The following is a 27,394-nucleotide window of genomic DNA, read 5'->3' as shown; positions in this document are numbered from 1 at the left end:
ATCCCTGCATTGGGACTTCCCTGGTGGCGCAGTGGTTAAGAATCCGCCTGCCAATGAAGGGGACACGGGTTCGAGCCCTGGTCCAAAAGATCCCACATGCTGCAGAGCAACTAAACCCGTGCGCCACAACTACTGAGCCTGCACTTTAGAGCCCGCGAGCCACAACTACTGAGCCCGCGTGCTGCAACTACTGAAGCCCGCACACTTAGAGCCGGTGCTCTGCAACAAGAGAAGCCACCGCAGTAAGAAGCCTGAGCACCTCAACGAAGAGTAGGCCCCGCTCACCGCAACTAGAGAAAGCCTGCGCACAGCAACGAAGACCCAACACAGCTAAAACTAAATAAATACATTTTTTTAAAAATAAAAATAAATAAATAAATCCCTGCCTTGTTCCCAGTGTGGCGTATAGGCTTTGCAATGGATTAAAGGAAACTGGCCCTCTTTAGGTGCAGGTCTGATAGAGAGGGCTACCAAGGACACAGGACAAGATTTCCCTTTATAAAAATGGGAGTATCTTCATTCTGGATCTGTTCAAAGGGGATCAAAATCACCTAAGTGCAGAAAGCAAAAATGTCACAAAAGTTCAGATTACACTGCTCAAGGTGATTAGAACCATTGTGGAGACAAGGTAACTTCTGAAGAAACCTCACCTTAGAGGATTTTCCTTCTAAAAGTCTAGTACAAAGGTGGCCAGAAACTACAGATATAGAGGCAGATAAACCTAATATTATAAATCTGGAAAGATGGATATAGAGATATCTCCTGAGATCTGATATTTTATGAAAAGATTTGGTTGTAAAAACGTCCAGATAACTCTTTGCTTTGTTCTGTAGTTAACTTAGGGTTTTTATTTATTTATTTAATTTTAAAATGTTTATTGAAATATAGTTGACTTACAATGTTGTGTTAGTTTCAGGTGTACAGCAAAGTCATTCAGTTATACATATATAAAGATAAATATGTATATTCTTTTTTTACATTCTTTTCCATTATTATAGGATATTGAATATATTTCCCTGTGCTATACAGTAGGTCCTTGTTGGTTATCTATTTTACATATAGTATAGTGTGTATACTTTAATCCCAAACTCTGGTTTTTAAATGTGTTAATTTAGGGGGCTCCAGCAGTCTAACTCACAATTATATCTGCCATTTTTCTTCATACCTTAGCTCTTAGTGAGATAAAAGATCTAAAATCCCAAATATAAACAGATATTGCTACTGTTGCTATTGATATAGCAACAAATATTGCTATTATACATTTTGTCTGATAAAGATACATAATATAAAAATTGATACAAAATCTTTACTTTGAGACTTCACCAAGAAGTGTTCAGGAAAATAACTTTTGTTGAGAAGCATACTTGAGGAATTCTCCCAGGCAGATGTTTAGAAACATTTTTATTACAGAAAATTTCTAACACATGCAATGTAAACACAGTAGTATAATGAGACCTTTTGCAACCACCCACCAAAAGCAACCACAGTTCTGATTACTTAAGAGCAATCTCTTAAATGTCCAGAATCTCCTTTGGAAAAAGATAGAGTGACTTCAAGGATTATGATGAATGTAATCTTACAAATTCCTCTGTTTATTGTTTGCTCATACGTTTTGCTTTTGCCGACCATTGTACCAACACATTATATAATACATGACATGCGTATTTTGAAAAATGTAAATAAAAGGAAGAAATATATGTGGAAATAGTAAAAGTAGAATGTAAGCTTATGGAGAGTGGCAATAAAAAGAGAGAGAAAGTTGAGTAAAGTTAATCCCAATATTCACTCACTTTTGGTCATATCACCTATGATGTTGATGTATACATTATACCCTTGCTCTTCAAAATATGTCTTTGGGCCAGCAGCAGACCTTCAGGCTCTACCGCACAACTATTGAATCAGAATCTGCATTTTAACAAGGTCCAAAGGTGATTCAGATGAACATTCCATTTTGAGGAACACTGCTCTAGATCACAATGTGATGAAGTAATGGTGTGACTTGCCAAAGAAGAAAAAAATGGAAACTCTCTAAAACAAGACAGAACATGGAATCAGCAAATCAGCTATGCAATATAAAGAAATTTCTGTTGATTCTGTAACTGTGGAATGCATCAGTTATTTTATAAAGCTAGAAAGCAAAATAAAAATAAATTTTAAGTACTGTTTCCTGTTTGGGGGGGAGGAGGTCAGCATGAAATGTGGGGAAAGATACTATGATTGGCTCTTCTCAGTGCTTTTTCCTGTTCATCTTATGCCTTCTAGTAACCCTATAAGCTGTCACATAAGCTAATATTAAAAGCAACAAATTATACTTTTGTTTATTTCATTTGAATGATGCTTTTAATATTTTATGTTATATACAATTGCTCTCAGATTTTATGTGTCCAATTAATATTACATAAAATGATACTTTTGTAAAGGAAACAGCTAAAGGAAGCAGATGTGTGGGTTCTTAAAATGCAGCTGTTATTAAAATTAAACAATTAGCAGTGATATTTTGGAATAATTTCTTATATATTGTATAATATAAAAGTGGTTTGTCAAGAGATCTAAATTTTCTTACCCTGCCACTGCTTAGAGCTATGAACAAGAAAACACTGGACATAGATTTATAGGAAAGGATATAAAATATAAAAATGAGGCAACATTTTGTATAAATATATGAGACATTGAAAAGTAAGAAAACCTCATTTTTTTTTAATATAGCAGAGAACTATAAATGCATCTATGTTATCCTGACATGTTTTGACTGAAAGGAGATCATTTCATCTTTTACTCTAATATTTTTTTAACTGAAGTTGAATCTAATTTTCAAATGCAAAAATCTCAGAAATGACTTTAGTTAACAAAAATGAGATATTTCATAAGACACATGTTGATGGAAAGCCCTGTATCCTGTATGATTAATTTATAGTTAAAAGATGGAGTTGTGATTTTTATATTCTTTCCCCCCTTTCCAAATGTTAGAAATTTTTCTTAGTCTCAAAACTGCCTAAATTACATAAATATTTTTGTGGTAAAAATCTTAATTAGATAATTAGTTTTCTAATTTCTGAACACAGTCATAAACATATAGTTTCAAAATAAGACATGTGACATTTATCTAGTTTTATTCTTTACTAATATTTATTTTATTTTTAAAATCAATAAGGTAAAGACATTCTTCTCTGGAAATAAGTAAAACCCAATGGACCATGCAAATATCTACCCATCAAATACATGAGATTCGATATTATTTTCCAAGTGAAATCTTTGCATAGAGCACAATGGAGAAGCTGAACTTACATTAATTTCTTATCATTGATATATTTTTAAATATTTTAAAAATATTTAATACATGCTACAATCAAATATTTTATGCATTTTATGCAAAAGAAGTCTTTTCATAAAAAGTATCATTTTTCATTTGAAATGAAATGCTAAGAAATTCGAACAGCTTTCTCCCTCAACTATATTTAAGATCTTGTTAAAAGATATCTTAACCTTAGCCTGTTATCTTGATTTCTAAGCCATTACAATTGCCCTCTTCTCATCAGCTACTTTAGACTTGAGAAATTTCAAATTAAATGAAAATATTATTAAATCCCTTTTCCACAGAGAACAAATAATCCCTAAGTGCACCATTTAATGATGAATCTGAATCATGCACAGTAAGTTTAAGTATTGGTAAGTGAATTCACATCTTGAGGAAAGTATTCTCATTCAGGCTGAAATGAATTCTTCAGCTAAGTGAAGAGCATTTATCTCAATAGAAATTTCATTGCAAATATATATAGATAGGTAGATAGATATTTAAACATTCAAAATGTTCACATGACTGCTCTCCTTCCTTACCAAAGATGACAACTTTCTCATCTTAGGTATTCTTTAGCAATTATGTTCACCTCACAGTGTTCATGTTAAAATCATAGCTCAGATACACTGTACTTCCTTTTAGGCATACCCAGATGGTTGTGAATTTGCTCTTCTCAATTGTGCTTGTGGTTCAGAGAATTAAGATTATCTTTTAGTAAAACTTAAACCTAAAGAAAAGAGATTAATATTGTAAAATGGCCTGATTTTTCAAATGGAGTATAAAAAAAAAAAGTGCTGTGACCTGCCCTTTTATTTCTGTATTTAACTTTTAAAATGTATTTCTGAAGGAGTTTTATTTCTGTTTACTCAAAACGAAATGGATTAAATGTGAAACTAACAAATATTTGCTTTTTAAAATTGGGTAAAGATCGGGAGAAGAGGCTTCCAGTGTGTCTTGAGTAAATGAAACCTGCTACATTTTGAAAGAGAACTTCACAGAATTTAAAATTTTATATTTTATTTTCAGATGTAAAATATTTAAAGGAAGAAGATGCAAATCGCAAGACTTTCACGGTCAGCAGCACACTGGACTTCCGAGTGGACCGAAGCGACGATGGCGTGGCGGTCATCTGCAGAGTAGACCATGAATCTCTCAATGCCACCCCTCAGGTGGCCATGCAGGTGCTAGAAATACACTGTAAGTAAACGCTACTCCATAACTCTTTACCTTGGCGCCAAATCTCTGCATCTACATTTAAAATCATTTCAAAAATTTTCTGAAGTTATAGCAAATGTGCAGCAAAATCTATAGCCAAATGAAGTAAAATTGACCTCATTAGTATTAATCACATTCAAAGGAAAGGAGTCCTTGGTTGATTATCATTCTTGACAAGGAAGAAAAAGAAAGAAGATATCAGAAGGTTAAAACTCCTAATTATCTTCCAAATGTTGGCCAGGAAGAGCAGTAATTTTGGCAGAATCAGTGAGAAGTGGAAATCTGAAAAAGCCTTGATGAACTTTCTAACTGTAATGTTATTGTATGCAAACGTGGCTTACCATCTGTTCTTTTAAAATTATACTATTTTCTTTTTTCTATTTTTTAAAATATGCTAAGTCTTTGTGAACACAGGGGCATATCTATTATGTTTTCTTTATCAACATCACTATTGTTCACAAATGATAAGAACATAAATTGGATGACTCCAGTGAGCCCAGGCAGTGCTGAATTCTTTGCTGGCATTATCTCAACTCATGTTATCTCATGTTAGGGCATCAGCATAATAGCCTGATGAATAGTTACTGCTCTCTTTACTTGCAGTTTATGGATAAGGACACTGAAGATTATAGTGGTTGAGTCACTTGGCCAAGTTCACACAACTAGCAAATGGTTGACTTATAATCATTACGCTTTCATACTTAGCAATGTCCTTGGGATATAGCAGATGATCTATAAATATTTATCAAAATGAAAATGAATGAATTGAAATATGTAACATAAAGTTGAAAAGAGTAGAGTACAAAGAATTATATTTCTGAATCCTATTACTTGACTTTTTCCAATATTAGAGATTTTTTTGTTGAGTTTGTTATCTGTGATAAATTATAGTTCAAGTTTAGATTTGTGTGTGATGCGAAATTACATTGAACCTTAAAATGTTAACTCTACATATTAGTCTTCTAATAGGCCTCATTGTAGTCTGTTTTCATTTATTTGTTCAACAAGAATGTATTGAGTACCTACTATGAAACAGGCATTCTTTTGGGCACTGGGGTTACAGAGGTGACCAAAAAAGGACAACTTTAACAAAACAAACTGAGATTGTCTCCAAGTGTCAAAATCACCACTACCACCAACAGCAACAAACTCCAGTTCCTTTATAACATCCACTCTAGGTAGGAGTGACTGAAAAGCAAAATGAATAAATACAACATATAGCATGCTATGTATTAAGTCTGTAGGAAAAAAATAAAGCAGGGAGGTGATAAGGAGTGAAGTTAGAATGGAAGTCAAGGATAGTGAATGTGTGTGTGTGTGTATTAGTATTAACATATATATTTAATGCATTTATATATAAATATATATTTTATCACATATAGTATCACATTAAATTATATCATTACATACTATATAATAATATTACATATTAATATATCATTTAAATATATTATAATGTTATAAATATTTAAATGAATATATTATATAATATATTATTTATACTTTAATATATTACATTATATATATATTTAAATGAATATTTAAATAAAATAATATTTTAGCTAAATTAATATGTTTAAATATTCAAACAAAGTATATACATACAATTCACAGGGAAGAACAAGTACAAAGGCCCTGAGATAGGAACATGTGTGTTGTTTTTATGTTTCTAGAAGCAGCAAGGGTATCAGTGAGACCAGGGTAGAGTGGAAAGTAGAGAGTATCATGAGAAAAGATCAGAGAAGTACCAGGAGGACCAGCCTTTTTTTTTTTTTTTTACTTTTTAATAGAGAAAATATCAATCGGATCATTATTTTTAGTTGTTGTTTGTTGTATTTTAATTATTCTTAGTTTAGTAGTTATTAAATTATTAAAATTTTAAGAATACTTTCAATTATATTAGATTACTTTCATTAATTTCCTTCCTGTTCTCATTGAAACAGATTTGAAGACAAACATATTTTAGAGCCCAAACTGAGATTATTTCCAAATTTCAACATTTATTTGCAGTGAGACCTTGCGACAATTACTGAAACTGCTTGAGCTTTGATTATAAACTAGAGAATTAATTTCTGTGAGGACCAAACTAGACAAGTTTATGGCATTCAGTAAGCCTTCAATAAATATCAACTGTCTTCTTTCTTAGTTGGTTAGATCTCGGGTGGCCTTGTCCTGCAGTGGCTTGAAGCAGGATTTTGGTTCCTGGCCAGAGATTGAGGTCAGGCAACGGCAGTGAGAGCACTGAATCCTAGCCACCAAACCACCAGGGACCAGTGACCAGTGACAAGGCCCTGGCCCTTCAGCTGTGTAGAAATGAATTTCCACAGAGATGGAAAGTAGTGAAGCAAGTAAAGTATTTATTCGGAGGAAAAAGAGTATAGTACATGTGGATAGACACATGGGTGGACTCAGAGAGTCGTGCCGTCATGGTAGTTTGAATCACTTTTATGGGGCATTTCTTCTGGGTTTCCTTTGACCAATCATCTTGCTTTGCCTAGTTCTGCGTCTGTATTTGGTATATCTCAGGGTCCTCCTGTGTGCATGCGCATCTCTTAGCCAAGATGGGTTCTAGCGAAGAGGCCTATGGGTAGTGACATCACTTACTCTGAGGTGGCACCCCCTCCCTTTTTGACCTCCAGGGAGCCTTTCTGCACATGTGTAGTAGGGGAGGTCTCCTTGATTTCGAGTATGAGGAATATGTGGTCTTTTATCTCTTATCTGGGCAGGGCCCAGCCTCTTCTCTCGATTGTCCTGCTATTGATATTTTGGAGTTTCTGTCCACAGAGAACAAACTCCAGCTGCTTGCCCTGGGGCCCATCTATCTCCTGCCTCAGGTTCAGGCTGCTGTAACAAAAACACCATAGGCTGGGTGGTTTGTAAGCAACAGAAATCTATTTCTCACTGTCCTGGGGGCCAAACATTCAAGATCAAGGAGGAGGCACATTCAGTGTCTGGTGAGGACCCTCACTCTGGCTCATAGCTGGCCATCTTCTATGTCCACATGCAGCAGAAGGGGCTAAGGAGTGTCTGCGGTCTCTTTCGTAAGGGTACTAATCCCGGTCATGATCTTCCAAAGTCCCTACCTCCTAATATTATCACATTGGGGATTAGGTTTCAGCATATGAACTTTGGGCAAACATTAACATTCAGTCTATAGCAACATTTCTTTTCTATTTCTTTTTATTTAATCAATGTCTTTCAAATATGAAAAATTATGTAATTTGATGTGTCCAGAGGACCCAGATCACCAGCATTTTAATTTAAACTTTTTTTTACTTATATATAAAGCCAAATAAGACTGTTTAAAAATAATCTTTGATTACTAATTCAACTGTAATTTTCAATATATAATAAAAGAAAAATAATAAAAATCAAGTCATAAGGAATATTAAAGATCACCAGCCAGAGAGCACCGGAAACCTACCAGTAGTCTAGCAAAATTGGGTTTATTTAGTTTGCTATGGCACAGAAGACAGCATACCAGACGAATCTCTGGGTGTAGGTAAGAAAGAGTTAGGAGAGACTTGTTAGAGAATTTGGGTTTGTTCTAAATATTGTGAAGAAGGTTCTGAATAAGATGCTGTCAGGATTGGGGGCAATTCAGTGATGTGTATGTTGGTAACTTTTACCTACAAAGCACAAATATTAAAACAGAATTAGATTTGCTATTATAAAGATGTGTGGTTAATCATGCTAATTTATGTAGTTGCTGAACATCTTGGTCTGTGTCCCCTTTTAGACCTGGTTATGGAATAAACTTGCCTTTTCTCATTCCACCCCACAGGCATAGAGTGGCCTTATCTGATTATTGTTTAGATTCTAGAGAATCGTTTATGTCTGTTGAGCCTATTTCAGCCTAGCTATAAGATGCCAGTTGTTAGCTTCCAAAGTTATTTTCACTTTCTCGGGAGTCCAAAATGGAACTATTACAAATATATTCTTTCTGAGCATTTTTAGCTGTTCACCATATTTCAGTGTGCATTATTAAGCAAACTTCATGGAGAAAGACAATTTTTATAAAGCTTTACATGAAAAATGTTATACTTGATGGCCAATTAAAAATAACAACTCATTCTATCATGGTTTAATATGTAAATGGCTAGAAGGCAGAGACCAGATCTATATAAATTATTTTTCCTAGCATTTAGCATACCATCATTCAAGTATGTGAAGTTAACTAAAACTAACTGATAATAATACTTAATGTTCCTTTAGGGATGCAGAACATTCCCCAGGGGTGAATTGAGGAATGGAAAGTGGAGAGGGACATTCAGTACCAGTTTGAGTCAAAATTAGAGCAAAGTGATCAAATTGGGTATGGTCTTCATAAACACCTAAGAATAGTGATAAAAGGATCTCAACAGATCATGGCTCCACATAAATGCACATTGCAGTATGTATGATGTGGAAATTCCATGGATGCAGGTGGGGGAAAATAGAAAGAAGAATTGGAAAAGGAAAAAAGTGGTTAGTCTAGAATTTATGGGACATAAATTTAGGATTCCACATGATTTTGCAATGTTCCTATTATGAGTAACTGCAAAGACTGGCCCAAATAGAGGAACAGCTTTTTGGACCCCCAGAGCAGAAGAGATGCCATTGTTTTCTGTGGTGACTGACAAGAGTAAGTATATATCCCCACAATAATGGGAAGTTATGACTACACCTGAAATAAAAATCCTGTGTTATTGTGGAAAGGCAAGTTTGATGAGAAACAAGACATAAGGGTTAAACACATAGTGCTAAGGAGCATGATGAGAACAAATTGGAGGAGGAGTTATGTTTCTAGGGCTAAATGTTTTAACTCTGTTACCCTGTGATATACAGTTTAGTAGGACTCAGCCTATACAATATATCACAGCAACATTCATTTCCTTATAAAATATTAATCTTAAATTTTAATGTCACTGTGATGGAAGAGAGTTTCTTTAAACTTGAAATTTAAGAAAATGTATATTTTTCACTGTGAACCACAAATACTTGCAAATATCAAATAATAGGTAATAGCATACTTTGCACCTGAGCACTGGAAAAAGCTATTTTTTTTTAGATGGAAATTCCAATTCATCTTCCTGTTTTTACACAAATCCCTTTAAAATAATAACTTTTTATTTGTCTGATTTAATTTTTAGATGAACAGATTGTATAAGTCAGATTTTATTTGATTCTCAGTAAGAATATTGTATCTCCACTAACAGAAAGGACTATGTACAAAACACAGAAAAGAAAAAAATAATTAAATATTCATTTTCTATGGGTGACATTGACAAAATTACATAAAAATCAACTGTTATTGAAAAGGAAAATACAAGAGACAGATTAGTAAAATATTTCAGCATAATGAGTGTTCTGAGAAAGCATTTTGGTACTGTGGCACTGAACTGCCAGTAAGGATAAATAAGAACCCAAATTTTAACTGTATATGTATGTGTGTTGTAAGGTACATTTTATATATAATCATCAAATCATGAAATCTTGTGCTATCAGTAATATTTGTTTAGTATTTCTATTGTGTAACAGTGCCATGCTTTGCCTATAAAATAAGTAACTATACATGCACATCATCAACTTTTAAAACAATACATAGTTAAAATAAGTTATAGAAGAGAACCTGCTTGTGAGCCTAAACAAATTCAGTGCGAGCAACTGGTAAGAAAAAAAAAGAAACGGAGGGAGGGAGTGACTTTGGAAGCTGCAGTGTTGAAATTGTGTGTTTTAGATGAGATCAATTAGGTTAATGACTAAAAATAAGAAACGCATTATATACCTTTAATAACCAGAACGCTCCTGGATTCATTACTATGATAATATAAGGAGTTAAATGGTCAATTTACAGTCCCGATCTTTGCCGTCTTGAGGCTTTTATTTTCATTCTAGTTAACGTGCAAATAAATAATACAATTAATCCAGTCTCTCTTTAACATATTATGTTAAAAAATGTATTTCTAAAGAGATTCCTTTCTTGTTTTGCTCTTTTAGACGGAATTACTTTGTGCCTAGAGGAACTGAATTCTTGACTGTACATGTCTACTACCTTTCTGGACCATCTAATGTACTTTATCAGTCTACCTTTGGTTCTACTTGTTTCAATAAAATAGAGTAAAAAATAAAATTCTGTGTATAACAGAAGAGATTCAATACAGATGGGTTTGGAGGCTTCTTATTATTTTGTTTATAACTTCATTTCCACTATAGATATACATGATACAGAACAGAAATATTTTCAAATGTAGGCAGAGATTCTTCATTAAGTGCAGATTTTGGCATTTGTCCTTTTTAATTTATAAAAGATAATTAATTCCCACCTGCTCAATCCTCCCTACACAAACCTGTATACCTCTTTAGCCCAGGTCAGCGTCTTCTAAATTGTCCTGTGTTAGTTGTATCAACTATGCTTCCACTACTTTTCTATTTATTATAGAAAGCACTTGATTAAATTTTTCAGGCCATATAGGTTTATTACACATAAAGGTGAATGCTACAAGTCGCATTTTAAAATAACATATCTCACTCATGTGGCATCTCATTTGTAAAATGCTGATTTTCTAATTATTTTGTCTACCACAAATTTTCTATGGTCCAGAGGCACAGGATATAAAAGGAACCAGGAAAGGTGAAATGAAAACTATCTTTAGATTAAAATTTCCAAATTAAAATAAATGGTTCTTTTAGGTAACAAAATGCCACATTTATACACGAGGATGCCTTGGAAGTATTTTTAATAGAGCCCAAAATATTTCACAAAGCTCGTGAAATGTGTACATACTAGAATCATGAAGTGATCTATGTTGCTTAACAAAAAATACATTTAACTACATTAAGAAAGGTGGCCTAATGTACAACCTCTATTTGAGATCCCAACCTCTATTTTTCAACTTTTTCAAGGAAAATACATTCATTTATTATATTACCCATAGTAATGTATTACTGGCACATGTTGGTCATGAGTTAATTTGTCTTCTTTTATATATGATAGGAATATTTTATTTAGTCCCTGCAGTATCAAAATATTAAAAGTAATTGGATCACCAAATATTTTAAGTGATCTAAGGGCAGGGATTCAAAATGTTACTGTAAAGTTTGTATTATTAATAGAAATAACATTTTTTGTGTTATTAAAGCCCACTGAAGAGGCGTGTATATGTTTGTGAGTAGATTCTCAAGTTTAAAAATTAACAAATTCGTAGATTAAAGTAATATACTCTCAAGTGGTCTTTCTTAATCAAGTTTATAAAATACGTATTTATGAAACTTTTTAGAAGTTTTAACATTATTTTAAGCATGCAAATTAATTTCACAAAAAGACAGTCAAAAATAGTTCCCAAATGATGTGATCTATATATAGTACAGATGTCAATGTATCTTTTGAAGATAATTTTGAGTCATTTTAATAGAGAATAAAAACTGGATAATCAAATGAGACAGAAATGATTTTGGCAAGTAAAACCTAATATTGAGAGAATAAACATAAATTATTACTATCTAGTATTTTAACCTTTCAATTTAAAAACTAATTCCATTTTATAAATCTGTTTTTAAAAGATAGTTAAAAGCTGATTATTTTCAAAGAGACTGCATATTTAATATCCCAATACTTTCAGATTGTTCTAGTTCTATTTTCTGAATGAACTATAATACACACACACACACACACACACACACACACACACATTTTTCTAAGAGAAAAACATATGGTTAGAAAACGACTGTAATCAATTGATATATTAAACTTTATTGTATTAGCTCTTAATATATCAGCAAAGATTGTCTTTACTATTTACGATCTGGGTTCAATAGACTTTTTTTTTTTAATCAATAGGGTTTATTTTTTAAAGAAGTTTTTAGTTAACAGAAAAATTGATCAGAAAGCACAGAAAGCATCAGAAAGCACAGAAAGCATCAGAAAGCACTTATGTTTATGTGTAAACATAAGTTTTCAACTCCTTCGAGTAAAAAAGTCATTTGAATTTAAATTAAACCACATTTTAGCAAAAGACTGATAAAGTGACCATAAAAAGAAATATGTTTACCTTATACTATATGTCTTATTATGGGAAGACCATGTTTAGTTTGTAAGAAACTGCACACTATCCTCTAGGGTGGCTGAACCATTCTGCATTCCCACCAGCAGTGAATGAGAGTTCCTGTTACTCCACACCCTTTTGGTGTTGGACACCAAAAGGTGTTTGGACACCAAAGGTGTTTGGACACCTTTTGGTGTCCTTTTGGTGCATTTGGTGTTGTCAATGTTTCAGATTTTGGCCACTGTAAATAGTGTATAGTGGTATCTCCTTATTGTTTTAATTTGCAATTCAATAATGATATTTCATGCTGAGCATCTTTTCGTATGCTTATTTTCCATTCGTGTGTATTTGTTGAGGTGTCTGCTTAGATCTTTGGAAATTTTTTAATTGGTTTTTTTTTTTTTTTATTATTGTTGCATTTTAAGAGGTTTTCATGCATCTTGGATACCAGTCATTTGTCAGATATGTCCTTTGCACATACTTCCCCCCTTGTCTTTTCATTCTTTTAACAGTGATTTTTCTCAAGAGCAAACATTTAATTTTAATGAATTCTAGCTTATCAGTTTTTTTTTTCCATAGATTATGCTGTTGGTGTTATATCTAAAAAGTGTAAAACCAAACTCAAGGTCACCTAGTTTTTTCCTATGTTATCTTCTAGAAGTTTTATAGTTTTGCATTTTACATTTTGATCTATGATGCATTTAGAATTAATTATTGTGAAAGATGTCAAGTCTATGTTTAGATCCATGTCTTTGCATATGGATGACCAGTTGTTCCAGTGCCATTTGTTAAAAACACTGTCCTTTCTTCATTGAACTGCCTTTGCTCCTTCACTAAAAGTCAGCTGACTATATTTATGTAAGGTTCTTTCTGGCCCTCTATTCTGTTCCATTGATCTATTTGTTTATTTTTTCACCAATACCACACTCTCTTGATTACTGGAGCTTTATGCTAAGTCTTAAAGTCAGGTAGTATCAGTTCTCAGAGTTTATTTTTCATCTTCAGGAATTTTGTTCATATTTGTAAATTTGTAATTACAAATTATTATGAATTTGATTACATTTGTAATTAAGACAAATATAATCAATAAATATGTTAAACTGTATTGCATTAATCCTTGATAAGATCAGGAAAGAATGTAATTACCATTCATCACCTGGGTCTAATAGACATTTTATTCTTAGGGTTTTTTTTTTTAAGTTTTTAAGTTATTTTTTGAATAATGTGTAGATGTAATAATAAAGGAGAAAGGGATAGTGTAAAACAACTTTATTAGACTTTTAATAAGAATTTAAATATAGCAAACCTGAATTTCTATTTCATATTTTTCTGGGTTTGATGATATATCTACCCAAAATGGGCAACAAGTGTCATGCATGATCCTGGAACATATCCATATTGTAAATACGGAGTTCAGATTTCAAATGCATTCTTAATGTGTTGTATTTATCATTGCTTCTGGTTCTTCCTGCACCTGCATTGTCAGAATGTAATACTTTAAAAAACTTTGATGGTTCATAATTTTTTCGAAGGGAGTAAAAATATCTTTTTTCCAAAATTGTAAAACATTTGCATTTTTAGGTTTATAAGCACTAATTAAATTTTTAAAAATGAATGTTTTAATTTCTTTATCATCAAATACCTACATTTTTCTACTTGTAAACTGTATAAATTCTTATGCACAGAAATTATCAAAGATGAAAGAGTATTGTCATATATTCTTTTTAGCAAAATCATGTTGCAAAATATTATGTGATGAAATTCTTCCTTTTTTTTCCTTATAAACGAATTTTTCACTTATTGATTTTTGAGTTTACTAAAATTGATCTAGAATAAGTGATGACTTCTGTTTCACCATTTTCACTAGATTCGTGACTTCTATTTTCTCTTTGTGTTTATTGTCTTATCTAATAATTTTGAGATATCTTCCTCTGACTATTCCCTTCTTGCAATTATAATCAGAAAATGAAAGATTCTTAATTCTCAACTGAGAGCATGAAAGCTAAACAACCAACAAACAACCAAACAAAGCTACAATGATGGTGTTTTATTTCCAGACTTCTTTCCTACCACCATGAAAGAAAATGTATAACCTGTGCAACAGTGATGATTTGGATAAGTAAATAGGGATTGGCAACAGTGATGATTTATATCACTCTTGCATAATCTTTCCACACTAGCACTGTCTAAAAGAACTTACCGTGATGATGGAAATGCTCTATATCTGTCCCAAAATAGTAGCCAATAGCTAGCTACATATAGCTGCTCAGCATTTGCAATGTGGATCTTCTGACTAAGGAACTGCAGTTTGAATTTTATTTAATTTTAATCAATTTACATTTAAATTTAAATAGCCACATGTGACTGGTTGTTACTGTATTGGACACCACCACTCTATATGATTTAATCATACTTCCATTTTCTTATTATGTCATTCCTTTTGAAATAGTTGGGAATAATTGAAGAGTTAGGAATGAATTGATAGTGAAGTAATTCATAGAATGCCAAAGTAGCAAGATTTGTCAAAATACAGGAAATATAATACATATAATTTCATAATGTATCTTAAGTTTGTAAAAGAATCCAATGTTTTTATATTATAATTGCAAGGTAGGATAATTTTAAATCTCTAGTAATATACTAAGGGTAAACTTTGCATTTCTTTTTAAAAGGGAAAATTTTGTTTATATTTTCAGGAACTAGGCCAGTGATTTAAATGATCATTAAGTGCAGAAAGTTTTATCCTGCCCTTCAAAATGCCTTTTCAGTTTTCTTTTATGCTGCCTAATATTTTTTAATTTGTGATTTAGTTCTTGTTGTTCTTGTTTGTTTGTTTTGTTTCATTTTTTATTTATGGCTGTGTTGGGTCTTCGTTGCTGCATGCAGGCTTTCTCTAGTTGCAGTGAGCGGGGGTTACTCTTTGTTGCAGTGTGCAGGCTTCTCATTGCGGTGGCTTCTCTTGTTGCAGAGCATGGGCTCTGGGCGCGTGAGCTTCAGTAGTTGCAGCACGCGCAGCAGTTGCAGCACAGGGGCCCTAGAGCGTGCACTTCAGTAGTTGTGGCACGCAGGCTCAGTAGTTGTGGCTCATGGGTTCTAGAGCACAGGCTCAGTAGTTGTGGCACACAGGCTTAGATGCTCTGTAGCATGTGGGATCTTCCTGGACCAGGGATCAAACCCGTGTCCCCTGCATTGGCAGGTAGATTCTTAACCACTGTGCCACCAGGGAAGTATTAGTTCTTGTTTTCAGTCTAGGATGCTCACACCGGAGCCCATGAGTGGGTGGTGATCAGAGTCCATGGATTCCTTGAGATGGTGTGTAAGCTATGCCTATCGACAGATGGGCCCATACTTTAGGAGACCACAATGTTTGTTGTCACAATACAGATTAAAAACCTCTGGGGTGAAATATAGACATTTTTAACAAAATGTATTTTGAATACAATGTGACTTTGAGAATCAATATCTTATTTTTTGAAGTGCAAAGCTAGGTTGGAATCCAAGTTTCCCTATGTGACTTCATGCTAGTCACGTTAAACTTTAATTTCCTCATCTGGAAAGTGTACTTCTTATTTTGGGGGATGGGGGTAAGGATTAAATCAGATAATTCATTATACATGCTTGGCTTTATTTTTATCATTATCATTATTAGGAAGGTAACATACCTTATGAATGCAAAGATGTTTAGCAAACAGATGGAGAGCTATACTATGTTCTTGGATTGGAAGAATCAATATTGTGAAAATGACTATACTACCCAAAGCAATCTACTGATTCATCGCAATCCCTATCAAATTACCAGTGGCATTTTTCACAGAGCTAGACAAAAAAGTTTACCATTTGTATGGAAACACAAAAGACCGCGAATAGCCAAAGCAATCTTGAGAAAGAAAAACGGGGCTGGAGGAATCAGGCTCCCTGACTTCAGCCTATACTAGAAAACTACAATAATCAAGACAGTATGGTACTAGCAGAAAAACAGAAATATAGATCAATGGAACAGGATAGAAAGCCCAGAGATAAACCCACGCACATATGGTCACCTAATCTATGACAAAGGAGGCAAGAACATACAATGGAGAAAAAACAGCCTCTTCAATAAGTGGTGCTGGGAAAACTGCACAGCTACATGTAAAAGAATGAAATTAGAACACTACCTAACACCATATACAAAAATAAACTCAAAATGAATTAAAGACCTAAATGTAAGGCCAGACACTATAAAACTCTTAGAGGAAAACATAGGCAGATAACTCTTTGACATAAATCACAGCAAGATCTTTTTTGACCCACCTCCTAGAGAAATGGAAATAAAAACAAAAGTAAACAAATGTGACCTAATGAAACTTCAAAGCTTTTGCACATCAAAAGAAACCATAAACAAGACGAAAAGACAACCCTTAGAATGGGAGAAAATATTTGCAAACAAAGCAACTGACAAGGGATTAATCTCTAAGATACACAAGCAGCTCATGCAGCTCAATATCCAAAAAAAAAAAAAAAAACCCAATCAAAAAATGGGTGGAAGACCTAAGTAGACGTTTCTCCAAAGAAGACATACAGATGGCTAAGAGGCACATGAAAAGATGCTCAAAATGACTAATTATTAGAGAATTGCAAATCAAAACTACAATGAGGTATCACTTCACTCTGGTTAGAATGGCCATCATCAAAAAATCTACAAACACTAAATGCTGGAGAGGGTGTGGAGAAAAGGGAACCCTCTTGCACTGTTGGTGAGAATGTAAATTGATACAACCACTATGGAGAACAGTATGGAGGTTCCTTAAAAAACTAAAAATAGAACTACCATAGGACCCAGCATATACCCAGAGAAAACCATAATTCAAAAAGGCACGTGCACCCCAATGTTCTTTGCAGCACTATTTACAATAGCCAGGATGTGGAAGCAACCTAAATGTCCATCAACAGAGGAATGGATAAAGAAGATGTGGTACATATATACAATGGAATATTATTCAGCCATAAAAAGGAATGAAATTGGGTCATTTGTAGAGACATGGATGGACCTAGAGTCTGTCACACAGAGTGAAGTAAGTCAGAAAGAGAAAAACAAATATTGTATATTAACGCATATATGTAGAATCTAGAAAAATGGTATAGATGATCGTATTGGCAAAGCAGAAATAGAGACACAGACGTAGAGAACAAGCGTATGGATACCAAGGTGGAAAGGGGAGGTGGGATGAATTGGGAGATGGAGATTGACGTATACACACTATTGATACAATGTCTAAAATAGATAACTAATGAGAACCTACTGTATAGCACTGGGAACTCTACTCAGTGCTCTGCAGTGACCTAAATGGGAAGGAAATCCAAAAAAGAGGGGATATATGTATACATATAGCTGATTCACTTTGCTGTACAGTAGAAACTAACACAACATTGTAAAGCACCTATACCCCAATGAAATTTTTTAAAAAAGTTTAGCAAACCCTTTCTATCCTTTTTTGAGAATACAAACAAGGAACCTATGAAATAAGTGGAAAGAATATTAAGATTTTTTTTCTTTGTAGTTTTTGCCTAGGACATATACTATTCACTAACACTGATAAAAATCAAACAAAATTGGTGATATCAGGAAAATTAAAACAATTTTTAAAATATTTTTTCCTTTTCATTAACAAAAGCTACAAACAAAATATCCTCATCCTAAAGGAAAAATTTCACGGAGACCTTCTTATTTTTTGATTCGAGTTTTCTCAATTTAAATATATTTCAAAATATACCAATAACTTAAGGATTATTAAATTTTTTATTGTTGATGATGATGGTGATTGAATGATGATGATGATTTTGACCTTTCTCATATTTACCAAAATTATATGTGAAGGGACATTTTAAAGATTAGATAATGTATGAAATAAAAATGAACCTGGTAGTTGACTAAATGACTAACAAACAGGAAATACGATGTCAACTTCCACATTGTCTTATAGTTTTACGATAACTCATTATATTTGAACTAACCTATACATCATGTATTAATGTTGTATGTTTGTTAAATAAACATTAAATGCTTAAGGCATCCCATGGCAGATTTATAAAACCTAAAACAACTTTAAATGTGTTCATTTCATTGTTTATTATTTCATTTTGTGTCCCCATGATGAATCCATTTCATGGTGCTTTTGATAAATGTTCTTTAAAAAAGCATCAAAAACATAAATAGCTTGAAAATGTTTAGAAACACAATGAGTTTAGTTTAGTTTAGTTTAATTTTTTCTTTTAAATGTTGATATGAAGGCTTTTTTACAAAAATGAGCTTTCAAAGTGTTAAAATGTCCTATCTAATGATGAAATTTGACAAGCAGCCTTCCTGATGCCTTTTCCTAAGTAATCCATCTCCAGTGTTGAAGCCATCAACTAGTTGAATTTGTTTCTGCCCTCCCAAGCACAACTAACTCTATCAACAATATCGAATCAAAACTATGCATTTTACATCACCACTTCAGACTATTAATGTAGGAGAGTTTCATTTGATAAATTCCTAAATTCTATTTATTTTATTATTTAATTATTACAAATACCTAAATTATAAATTTCTTTATTTCCTAAATATTTTAGTTATTCTAATAACTGGAATAAAATATTGGAGAAACAATTATTATAAGCTAAAAAAGTAAGTAAGGATAATAAATGAGATACAGAGAAAATGCACTTAAAGTAATGCACTCTAGAGCCCACAACTGTAGAAATTTATGAATTAGAATATAGACAAAATGTTGATGCATTTATTATCTATATTTTTACTGCTATGTTTTCTTCTTAAGATTTTCCTTGTGGCTCAACTTTATCATAGAGACATAATTTGCTTTAAATTGCTCACTGATCCAACCAGTTTTACACACTGCCAAATATCTCCTAAAACCTGGCTCGGAGCCTGACACTCACTTGATCACAAACTTAAGATGATTTCTTATTGCCTCTAACATAATATCCGAATTCTTCAGCCTGAAATTCAAGGCTTTAAAAATACAATCCCTTATAATGTCACTCTTAGCACCCCTTTTCAGATAACACACCCTATACTTTACAGTACTTCTAGATGCCTCACTTACAGCCCAAACTCATCTCTACACCAGCCCTTGTCCAACTCTTTGCCTTGGGTTCCCTTCTTTTCTTTCCCTCTAGAAAAATTCTGCCAGCTCAAATACTATGTATTGTTTGAACTTTTTAAAGTACCACTTCTCTTCGTAACTTTCTTGGTTTCTGACAAATATCTATAATCTCTTCTTCCGTAACTCCCGTAGTATTTCATCAGAGTGCTATGTTCCTTTCAGTTTTGAATTTTGCATTATTTTGAACCATACATGATTTATCTTTCTTATTGGGACAAAATTACTGTGGAGATACAGCACTTGAATAGTAGTAGTAAAGCATCTTGTACATATTATACATACATATAATTTATATGTATTTGTTAAATAAATAAATGATGGCCACAAGAATAAATTTTTACTAGAATTATAGGAATTTAACAGACTGTTTAAGGAAAAATACTTGACAGTCTTGAGCATTATGAAAGAGTATTGTGAGCACTAAAAGGAAAGTGAAAGTTTCAGTTTTACTGCAAAATTACAAACAGGCAAAATAAATTGGACATCTTAGAAAAAGTCAGTCTTATGCAGAGGGAATGAATAGCAGATTGTGCTGTCGCTGAAATGGTTCTGGTTAACTCTGGGTATATCAACCCACTGCTCCTAATAAAAAGTAGTAGGGGGCTTCCCTGGTGGCGCAGTGGTTGAGAATCTGCCTGCCGATGCAGGGGACACGGGTTCGAGCCCTGGTCTGGGAAGATCCCACATGCCACAGAGCAACTAGGCCCGTGAGCCACAATTACTGAGCCTGCGCGTCTGGAGCCTGTGCTCCGCAACAAGAGAGGCCGCGATAATGAGAGGCCCGGGCACCGCGATGAAGAGTGGCCCCCGCTCGCCGCAACTAGAGAAAGCCCTTGCACAGAAACGAAGACCCAACACAGCCATAAATAAATAAATTAATTAAATAAATAAACCCAAAGTTTAAAAAAAAAAAACAAAAACTTAAAAGAAAATTTAAAAAATAAAAAAAAAAAGAGTGGATTTAGTAAGCAGTTTCCCAAAACTTAAAAAAAAAAAAAAAAAAAAAAGTAGTAGGCCTTGAGGTATAGATTGAGCTTGATTTGTAGCTTTTTATTTCAGGAAAGTATCATGATGGTCTTAGAGTATTCAGCATTTCCTTCATTCTAGAAGTCCAAGCATCCCATATAGATACACACAGTTTCACAGTTCTCTAGTATTTCCCGATCTGTTGTAACAGGGAAGAGATATAGGTAATGAAGTGAGTAAATGTCAATATTTTAGAGGAGGACACTAGTGACATTTTGCCTCAGGTAGTTCTTTGTTGTGGAGGGTCTGTCTGGTGCATGGTACGATGTTCATCTGTATTCCTGGCTTCTACTCATAAGATGCCAGAGGTATCACCTCTACCTCTCCCCTACACTGTAACAACCAGAAGTGTCTCCAGACATTGTCAAATGTCCTTGGGGGGCAAAATCGTCCCTAACTGAGAGCCACTATCTCAGAGTAAGGTGAACTGGTGCATAATTTTCTTTAGTATTAATGTAATTAGCAAGAGATCTTTATAAGGGTGCTACACAAATTGTTCGGAAAACTTTATGTAATACAATTGCTATAAAGAATCACAACTCTTTCATCTGTAAAATATTTAAAATTTCTAAATTCCCCTTGACAAAAATTTTCTGTGGGGATATTTCTTTGTTGTTCATGGAGGAGAGGAATATGGATGAGAAGGATATATTGTAATGAATAAGATAAGAGAATATATATATACATACATATATATTTTTTCTCCAGTTTTATTGATGTATAATTGAAATTTAACATTGAAGTAGCTTAAGGTGTACAACATAATTATTCAGTATATGTATCTATTGCAAAATGATTACCGTAATGGTTAGTTAATATCCATCACCTCACATAATTACAATTTTTTTCTTGTGATAAGAACTTTTAAGATCTACTCTCTCAGCAACTTTTAAATATACACTACAGTATTGTTAATTGTAGTCACCATGCTGTACATTAGGTCCCAGAACTTATTAATCTTATTATTGTAAGTTTGTACCTTTTAACCACCTTCACCCAAAGAATATTTTCATCTGTTAGAGAGGAAAAGGATGTGAGAGGCAGATGTGAGAGAGTTAAAAAAGAAAGAAAGGGAGGGAGGGAGGAAGGAAGGAAGGAAGGAAAGAAGGAAGGAAGGGAGGAAGGAAGGAAGGGAAAGAGAAACAGGTAGACTGACAGGTTATGCATAGAACTCAGAAACATTGTCAGATATGTTTTACAACTTGCAGATCATATAGAGCAAAAGCAACTCTTGGGCCAGGTTCCAATTCAACCAGCTGGAGAAAGAGTTGGTTTTGAAGATGAATAGAGGACACAGAGCTTATTACCAAAAGCATCAATCTCTCTTGTAGTCTAAGAGAGAACAGGAAACAAAGTTATTGACGTGTGATTACGGTCAGGAAAAGGAGATTCAAACTGCCTAAGGTGATTTATGATTGTGTAAATAGAGTGAGTTACTTCTCTGAGCCTTAGTTTCATGTTCTGTACAATAGGTCAACAACAGAGCCTACCTTATATGCTGTATGAAAGAATTCAATGAGCCAATGCATACAGAGCATTTACAGTTATGACTTGCCAAGTATTTTATCAGTGTTTATAATTATTAGAAGATAGCTGTGACAAATAAATTTGATTTTATAACACACTAGTTGTCCTAACCAGTAGTTGGGAAAAATTACAAAAAGTCATTCTTCATTCATTTATCCAACAAATATTTAACTGAAGTCTAGGAGTTATTCTAGGACTGAGGATTAACCAGTGAACAAAATAGAAATAATCTCTGCTCTGATGAGCTTACTTTTCTAAGAATATGCTAAGCACTCAGTAGCATTGTTTATGAAAACTAACACCTGAGTTTTAGGTGTTACAATGTGAAAAAGTATACTATGTTATAGTGTTTTAATGTTGCAATTCTAGTGAGACAATGGATAGAAATGGGTAATAGTACTGTGCCTTGCATGTTTTAAGACCTATAAAACTGTTTGTTAAATGAATCATTTGGGAGTGTTCATAGGAAATGATTTTTGTGGACAAATAAAATTGTCAAGATAACACTTTCCACCCAAAGATCCACATGCCATGAGCAATGCAAGTCACTACTGCTTTAAGTTATAAACCATCTTTGTTCCTTCAATATATTATACACTATGGAATGATACAGTAAACTAATATTAGATGTTCATTTATAGTTGCTTCTCTTATTTTAGCAATTGGCCATCACCATCATAACAGGCTAGATGTTACTTTTATATAACTTTAAATTTCGGTTGTATTCCTTTGATTACAGAATAAGTTTTTTTTTTTTTATTGGTAAGATATTGACTTAAAACTTATTTTTATTTACCTACCTACAAAACCCTTAGAGATGAATAAATATTGTTGAACCACTGACACTAAATACTTTCATAGCTGTGCTTGCCGATTGTCCATTAGGTGATTTAATAGTAGTTTCATCACAGATCTTTTCAGTTTTCTAAAATCTTTTTTAAAAATATGGAAAATCCATTCCCCTGTATCAATATCTTTACTTTGATTCAAATACTGAATCATTCAAATAAGATAGGAGGTGTCTTTACTTCCCAAGTTCATAAAGCTTTTAATTTTTGAATAATAATTTTAAAAACCAATTTTTTTTGTCCATTAATCTATCTCTTGAAAGTACTTGTGCTTCTTTATAAATTAGTCCCAGAATTTGTCAGATAAGTAAAATAAATAATACTTTTTTATTTATTTATGGCTGTGTTGGGTCTTCGTTTCTGTGTGAGGGCTTTCTCTAGTTGTGGCAAGCGGGGGCCACTCTTCATCGCGGTGCGCGGGCCTCTCGCTATCGCGGCCTCTCTTGTTGCGGAGCACAGGCTCCAGACGCGCAGGCTCAGTAATTGTGGCTCACGGGCCCAGTTGCTCCCCGGCATGTGGGATCTTCCCAGACCAGGGCTCGAACCCGTGTCCCCTGCATTGGCAGGCAGATTCTCAACCACTGCGCCACCAGGGAAGCCCAATAAATAATACTTTTAGAAAGTATGGGTTTTTCCACATCTTATTAATTTTAAAGATGGACTCTAAAGAATAATATTTTTCCTACAAAAAGAAACCTTAGAGAGGAAACATGATGCTTTTAAAGTATCTGCATATTTTGCCTGTTAGTAAGTAGTGAAAAATTATTTGTAGATGAATGACCATATCCCTATTTTTATATGCTTGTGCAAAACTTCCTCATTTGCTTGCATTTTGAGAGAAATAGGAAATATTCATATAGTCATCTAATCCTTAAAGAACTCTTACAACATATCAAGCATTTTGTTGGGATCTGACAACACACAATCGAATAGGTTAAGGTCTGGGATTTTGAATGCTCAAAATGTGATGAATGAAGCAGACGTAAAAAAAATACATATTTTACTAAGTGCAGTGTTTTATAATAGCAGTATATATCCTGAAATAATTTAAATCTAATTATTTACTGTTCCCTTTCATTCATATGTGTTTATGTATAGTAACATTATAAACATTACATATTATATGTAATAAATATTATACTACTATGTACATAAATTTATATTCAATAAATATGGTGTTGTTAGAGTTGACTTATTTGAAGACATTTTAAAACAAACATGGAAATTATTAGTTTGTAAAAATAAAAATCTGAGTTTAACATATAGGATAAAGCAAGTGTGAATTAATAATGGTAATGATAATGCATTTTTACTAACCCCCCCTTTTCTTTTCTGTTTAATTGGTACAATACAATACATTATACTAGTAATTTAAAAACAGAATATCATCCACATCCACAAAGTACTGAAGAAAAAGAGAAAAAGTGTCATTCTGTTTTGTGAAGAAGTGGAGCAGGATGAAATGCAACTCATATTGCACCTCGACTGGAAAATAGAGAGATTATTTCCAAAGCAAGTGTGGAATTACTATATAAGTAAACTTTGGTTAAAAAAATATTCCCCATACTTTTGAAATGAAAAACTACAACCAAGAAGAAAATCTACAAATAACTTATATATGGAAAGGAGCAAAAAAAAATGTAATTCTTAATAGTAACTTGGCAAAGACTTGCATTGAAAGGTTTGGATATGTGGTATTTACTTTCTGACTCCTATTCACATCTGGATTAATAAAAATATTAATAGCATAATATATGCATAAATTTGAAGATTATTTTAGAAAATTATTATCTGTTGTGCATTGTGCTGCTCCTGAAAAAGTCCCCATTCATTTTGATATATAAATATATATAAATACAGAAAAATATGTTTACCTTGGGGGTTGCAGTTATTAAAATAACTATTTTGAAGAAATCCTGGAAATTGAAGATTCTTAAAATTAACTCAGTTTTTGAGATGAGTACAGTTTTTTTTTTTTTTTTTGGTTTTGTCTTTTTGTTGGCTAACTGAGATATCTGAGTAAGAATAGGAGTTCTACACTAATTTAATGGTATTTCTAGAATGTTATTGATTATTTGCTAACAGTGCTTGATCAGCTCCCTTATGGATACAATAAAGTGATTAATGAAAATATAATAGGAATAGTAATGATAGAGATCTTTATTATTAAGTAAAAATCTATTAAAGCCCAAATTATTTCCTGTTATTAAAGAAAAAAATTGATACATATATCCACTCTTTTTTAGATTTCCTTCCCATTAACACAACATTGTAAAGCAACTATACTCCAATAAAAATTAATTTAAAAAATAAAATAAAATAAAATATTTTGACTTTTAGGCCATGTAAAATGTTACCTATTCAAAATGTTATTTTAAAGTAAACACTGTGGCAGGGAGAGATAAATCAGAAGCTTGGGATGAATACACAGATACTACTATATATGAGATAGATAACCAACAAGGATCTACTTACTGTATAACACAGGGAACTCTACTTAATATTCTGTGATAACCTATATGAGAAAAGAATCTAAAAAAGAATGAATATATGTATATGTATAACTGAATCACTTTGCTGTACACCTGAAACTAACACAACATTGTAAATCAACTATACTTCAATAAAATAAAAAAATTTTTAAAAAGTATTTGAAAAAGAGTCAAGTTTGGGATAATATCACATTACTGTAGTTTTGATGTGGCAAAAAATGTACTTTTGTGTACATTGCTAACGTGGTATGTTTAAAGATGAATGCTGACATTTCATGGAACTGTAAACTAGAATTTTGACCAATTATATAAATAAATCTCTTCACAATTGAGTGCTTCCCCTGTCAAAATCAGATGAGGAGAGAAAAGTTATTTATGCGGTATATGCGTTAAAAAACAAATTGCCATTTGTATAATCATGGAAAGTTGTTATCTAATATTATCTAATGCAGAAAATTTATACCAGGAAGAGAATCAGCAATAGACATTTAATTAAATTAAATATGTGTAAGAATAAAACTCAATGTAAGGTTTGTGACATGAGCATTTAATATTAATTTTACATACAAATGCAGGCCCCAACAAAATTTCAATTAAGCAGTTTTTAATATTTTAAAATTAATGTATTACAATGATAATAAGAAAATAAAAAACTAGAGTGTTCCCTCATTTAATAATTTATTTATTAAGCACAGATTTTGTATAAAGCACTATGCTAGACACTGAGGATACAGAAATGCCTTTTAAAAATTATACAGAGATGAAAAAGAGAACATGCAGCAGAGATACATGACCAAATGTGAGGGTAGTGAATGATTGCCCTCAGCAAATGATATTTGAGTTAAGATTTAAAAGAGTTAAAAAGGCAAAGGATCCCCCCAAAATGGAGCATTTCAGACAGTTTGTATAAAGTTAAGAAACATATTCATTAAAGTACCGGAAAGAAAGTATAATTACCTGGAATTCAAAGAATGAATTGAGTGTTACAAGGCTTGAGAATAAAGACCTGTGTAGATCATATAGGACTTAAAGACTATGCTGATTATTTTTCTTTTAATCCTAAGAGAAAAAATTTACCATGCAAGGTTTTAACCAGAAAATTGATGTCATCAGATTTAGAGGTGTAAAAAGCTGACATGGTGGAGGCCATTCACTTTTGCGGTAGACTAAATGAAAGAAAGGTTGTGGAGATATAAAAAAGCAACGAGTAGATTTCAAAATTATTTAGGAAATAAGTCAACCAAACTTGATGATTAATTGATTGATTATAGAAAAGATAAGGGAACAGGAGGTGTCTGGTGTATGTAGCTGGATGGAGGCTGGTGGTATTTATAGAACTAGAAATTGCTGGAAGAAGAACATGTCAGGGGAGAATGTGTCAGTCAGTGGGAGACTTTGAGTTCCTTTTGGACATACTGAGTGTGCCATGTCTTTTCAACATCCAACTGGACATGTCAAGTAGACGTTGCACATACATGAGTGTAGCTTGTGGTACAGAACTGCCTTAGGATATAAACCTAGGAGTGATTAATGAGTAGATAGAAACTGCAGAGATAGGTATGGCTGAAAGGACCTAGAGAATTATGTGAGAACAGATTGTGAATCCCATTCTTGGTGATCTCAATATTTAAAGGTTAAATACAAGAAGACAACCCAACAGAATATGAGAAAGAGTAGCCAGAGATATATGTCGAATCAGATATATGTGTATCTATCAGTGCGTGTGTCTGTGTGTGTTTGTGAGGGGTGGGAGGGTTGAGTGTTAAAAAACCTAGGGAAGATAATTCTTAGGAACAAAGACTAATCAACATATTGAGTAATTCAG

At 33.0% G+C, this 27,394-nt stretch overlaps 1 protein-coding gene across 2 annotated transcripts in view; it reads left to right on the top strand.

Moving 5' to 3' along the window:
- The window catches only part of CADM2 (cell adhesion molecule 2), a 249,991-nt gene that overhangs the window by 110,922 nt on the left and 111,675 nt on the right, over nt 1-27,394 (top strand). For both annotated transcript variants that reach the window (XM_068545629.1, XM_068545631.1), the window contains one exon: nt 4,322-4,492. In XM_068545629.1, coding sequence (XP_068401730.1) covers nt 4,322-4,492 — 171 coding nt within the window. The remainder of the gene's footprint in view (nt 1-4,321; nt 4,493-27,394) is intronic.

The sequence above is a fragment of the Eschrichtius robustus genome, chromosome 6 (assembly GCF_028021215.1).
Source record: "Eschrichtius robustus isolate mEscRob2 chromosome 6, mEscRob2.pri, whole genome shotgun sequence".
Lineage (NCBI taxonomy): Eukaryota > Metazoa > Chordata > Mammalia > Artiodactyla > Eschrichtiidae > Eschrichtius > Eschrichtius robustus.
The sequence above is the reverse complement of the archived record's forward strand: the minus strand, read 5'-3'. Positions and strand labels throughout refer to the sequence as shown.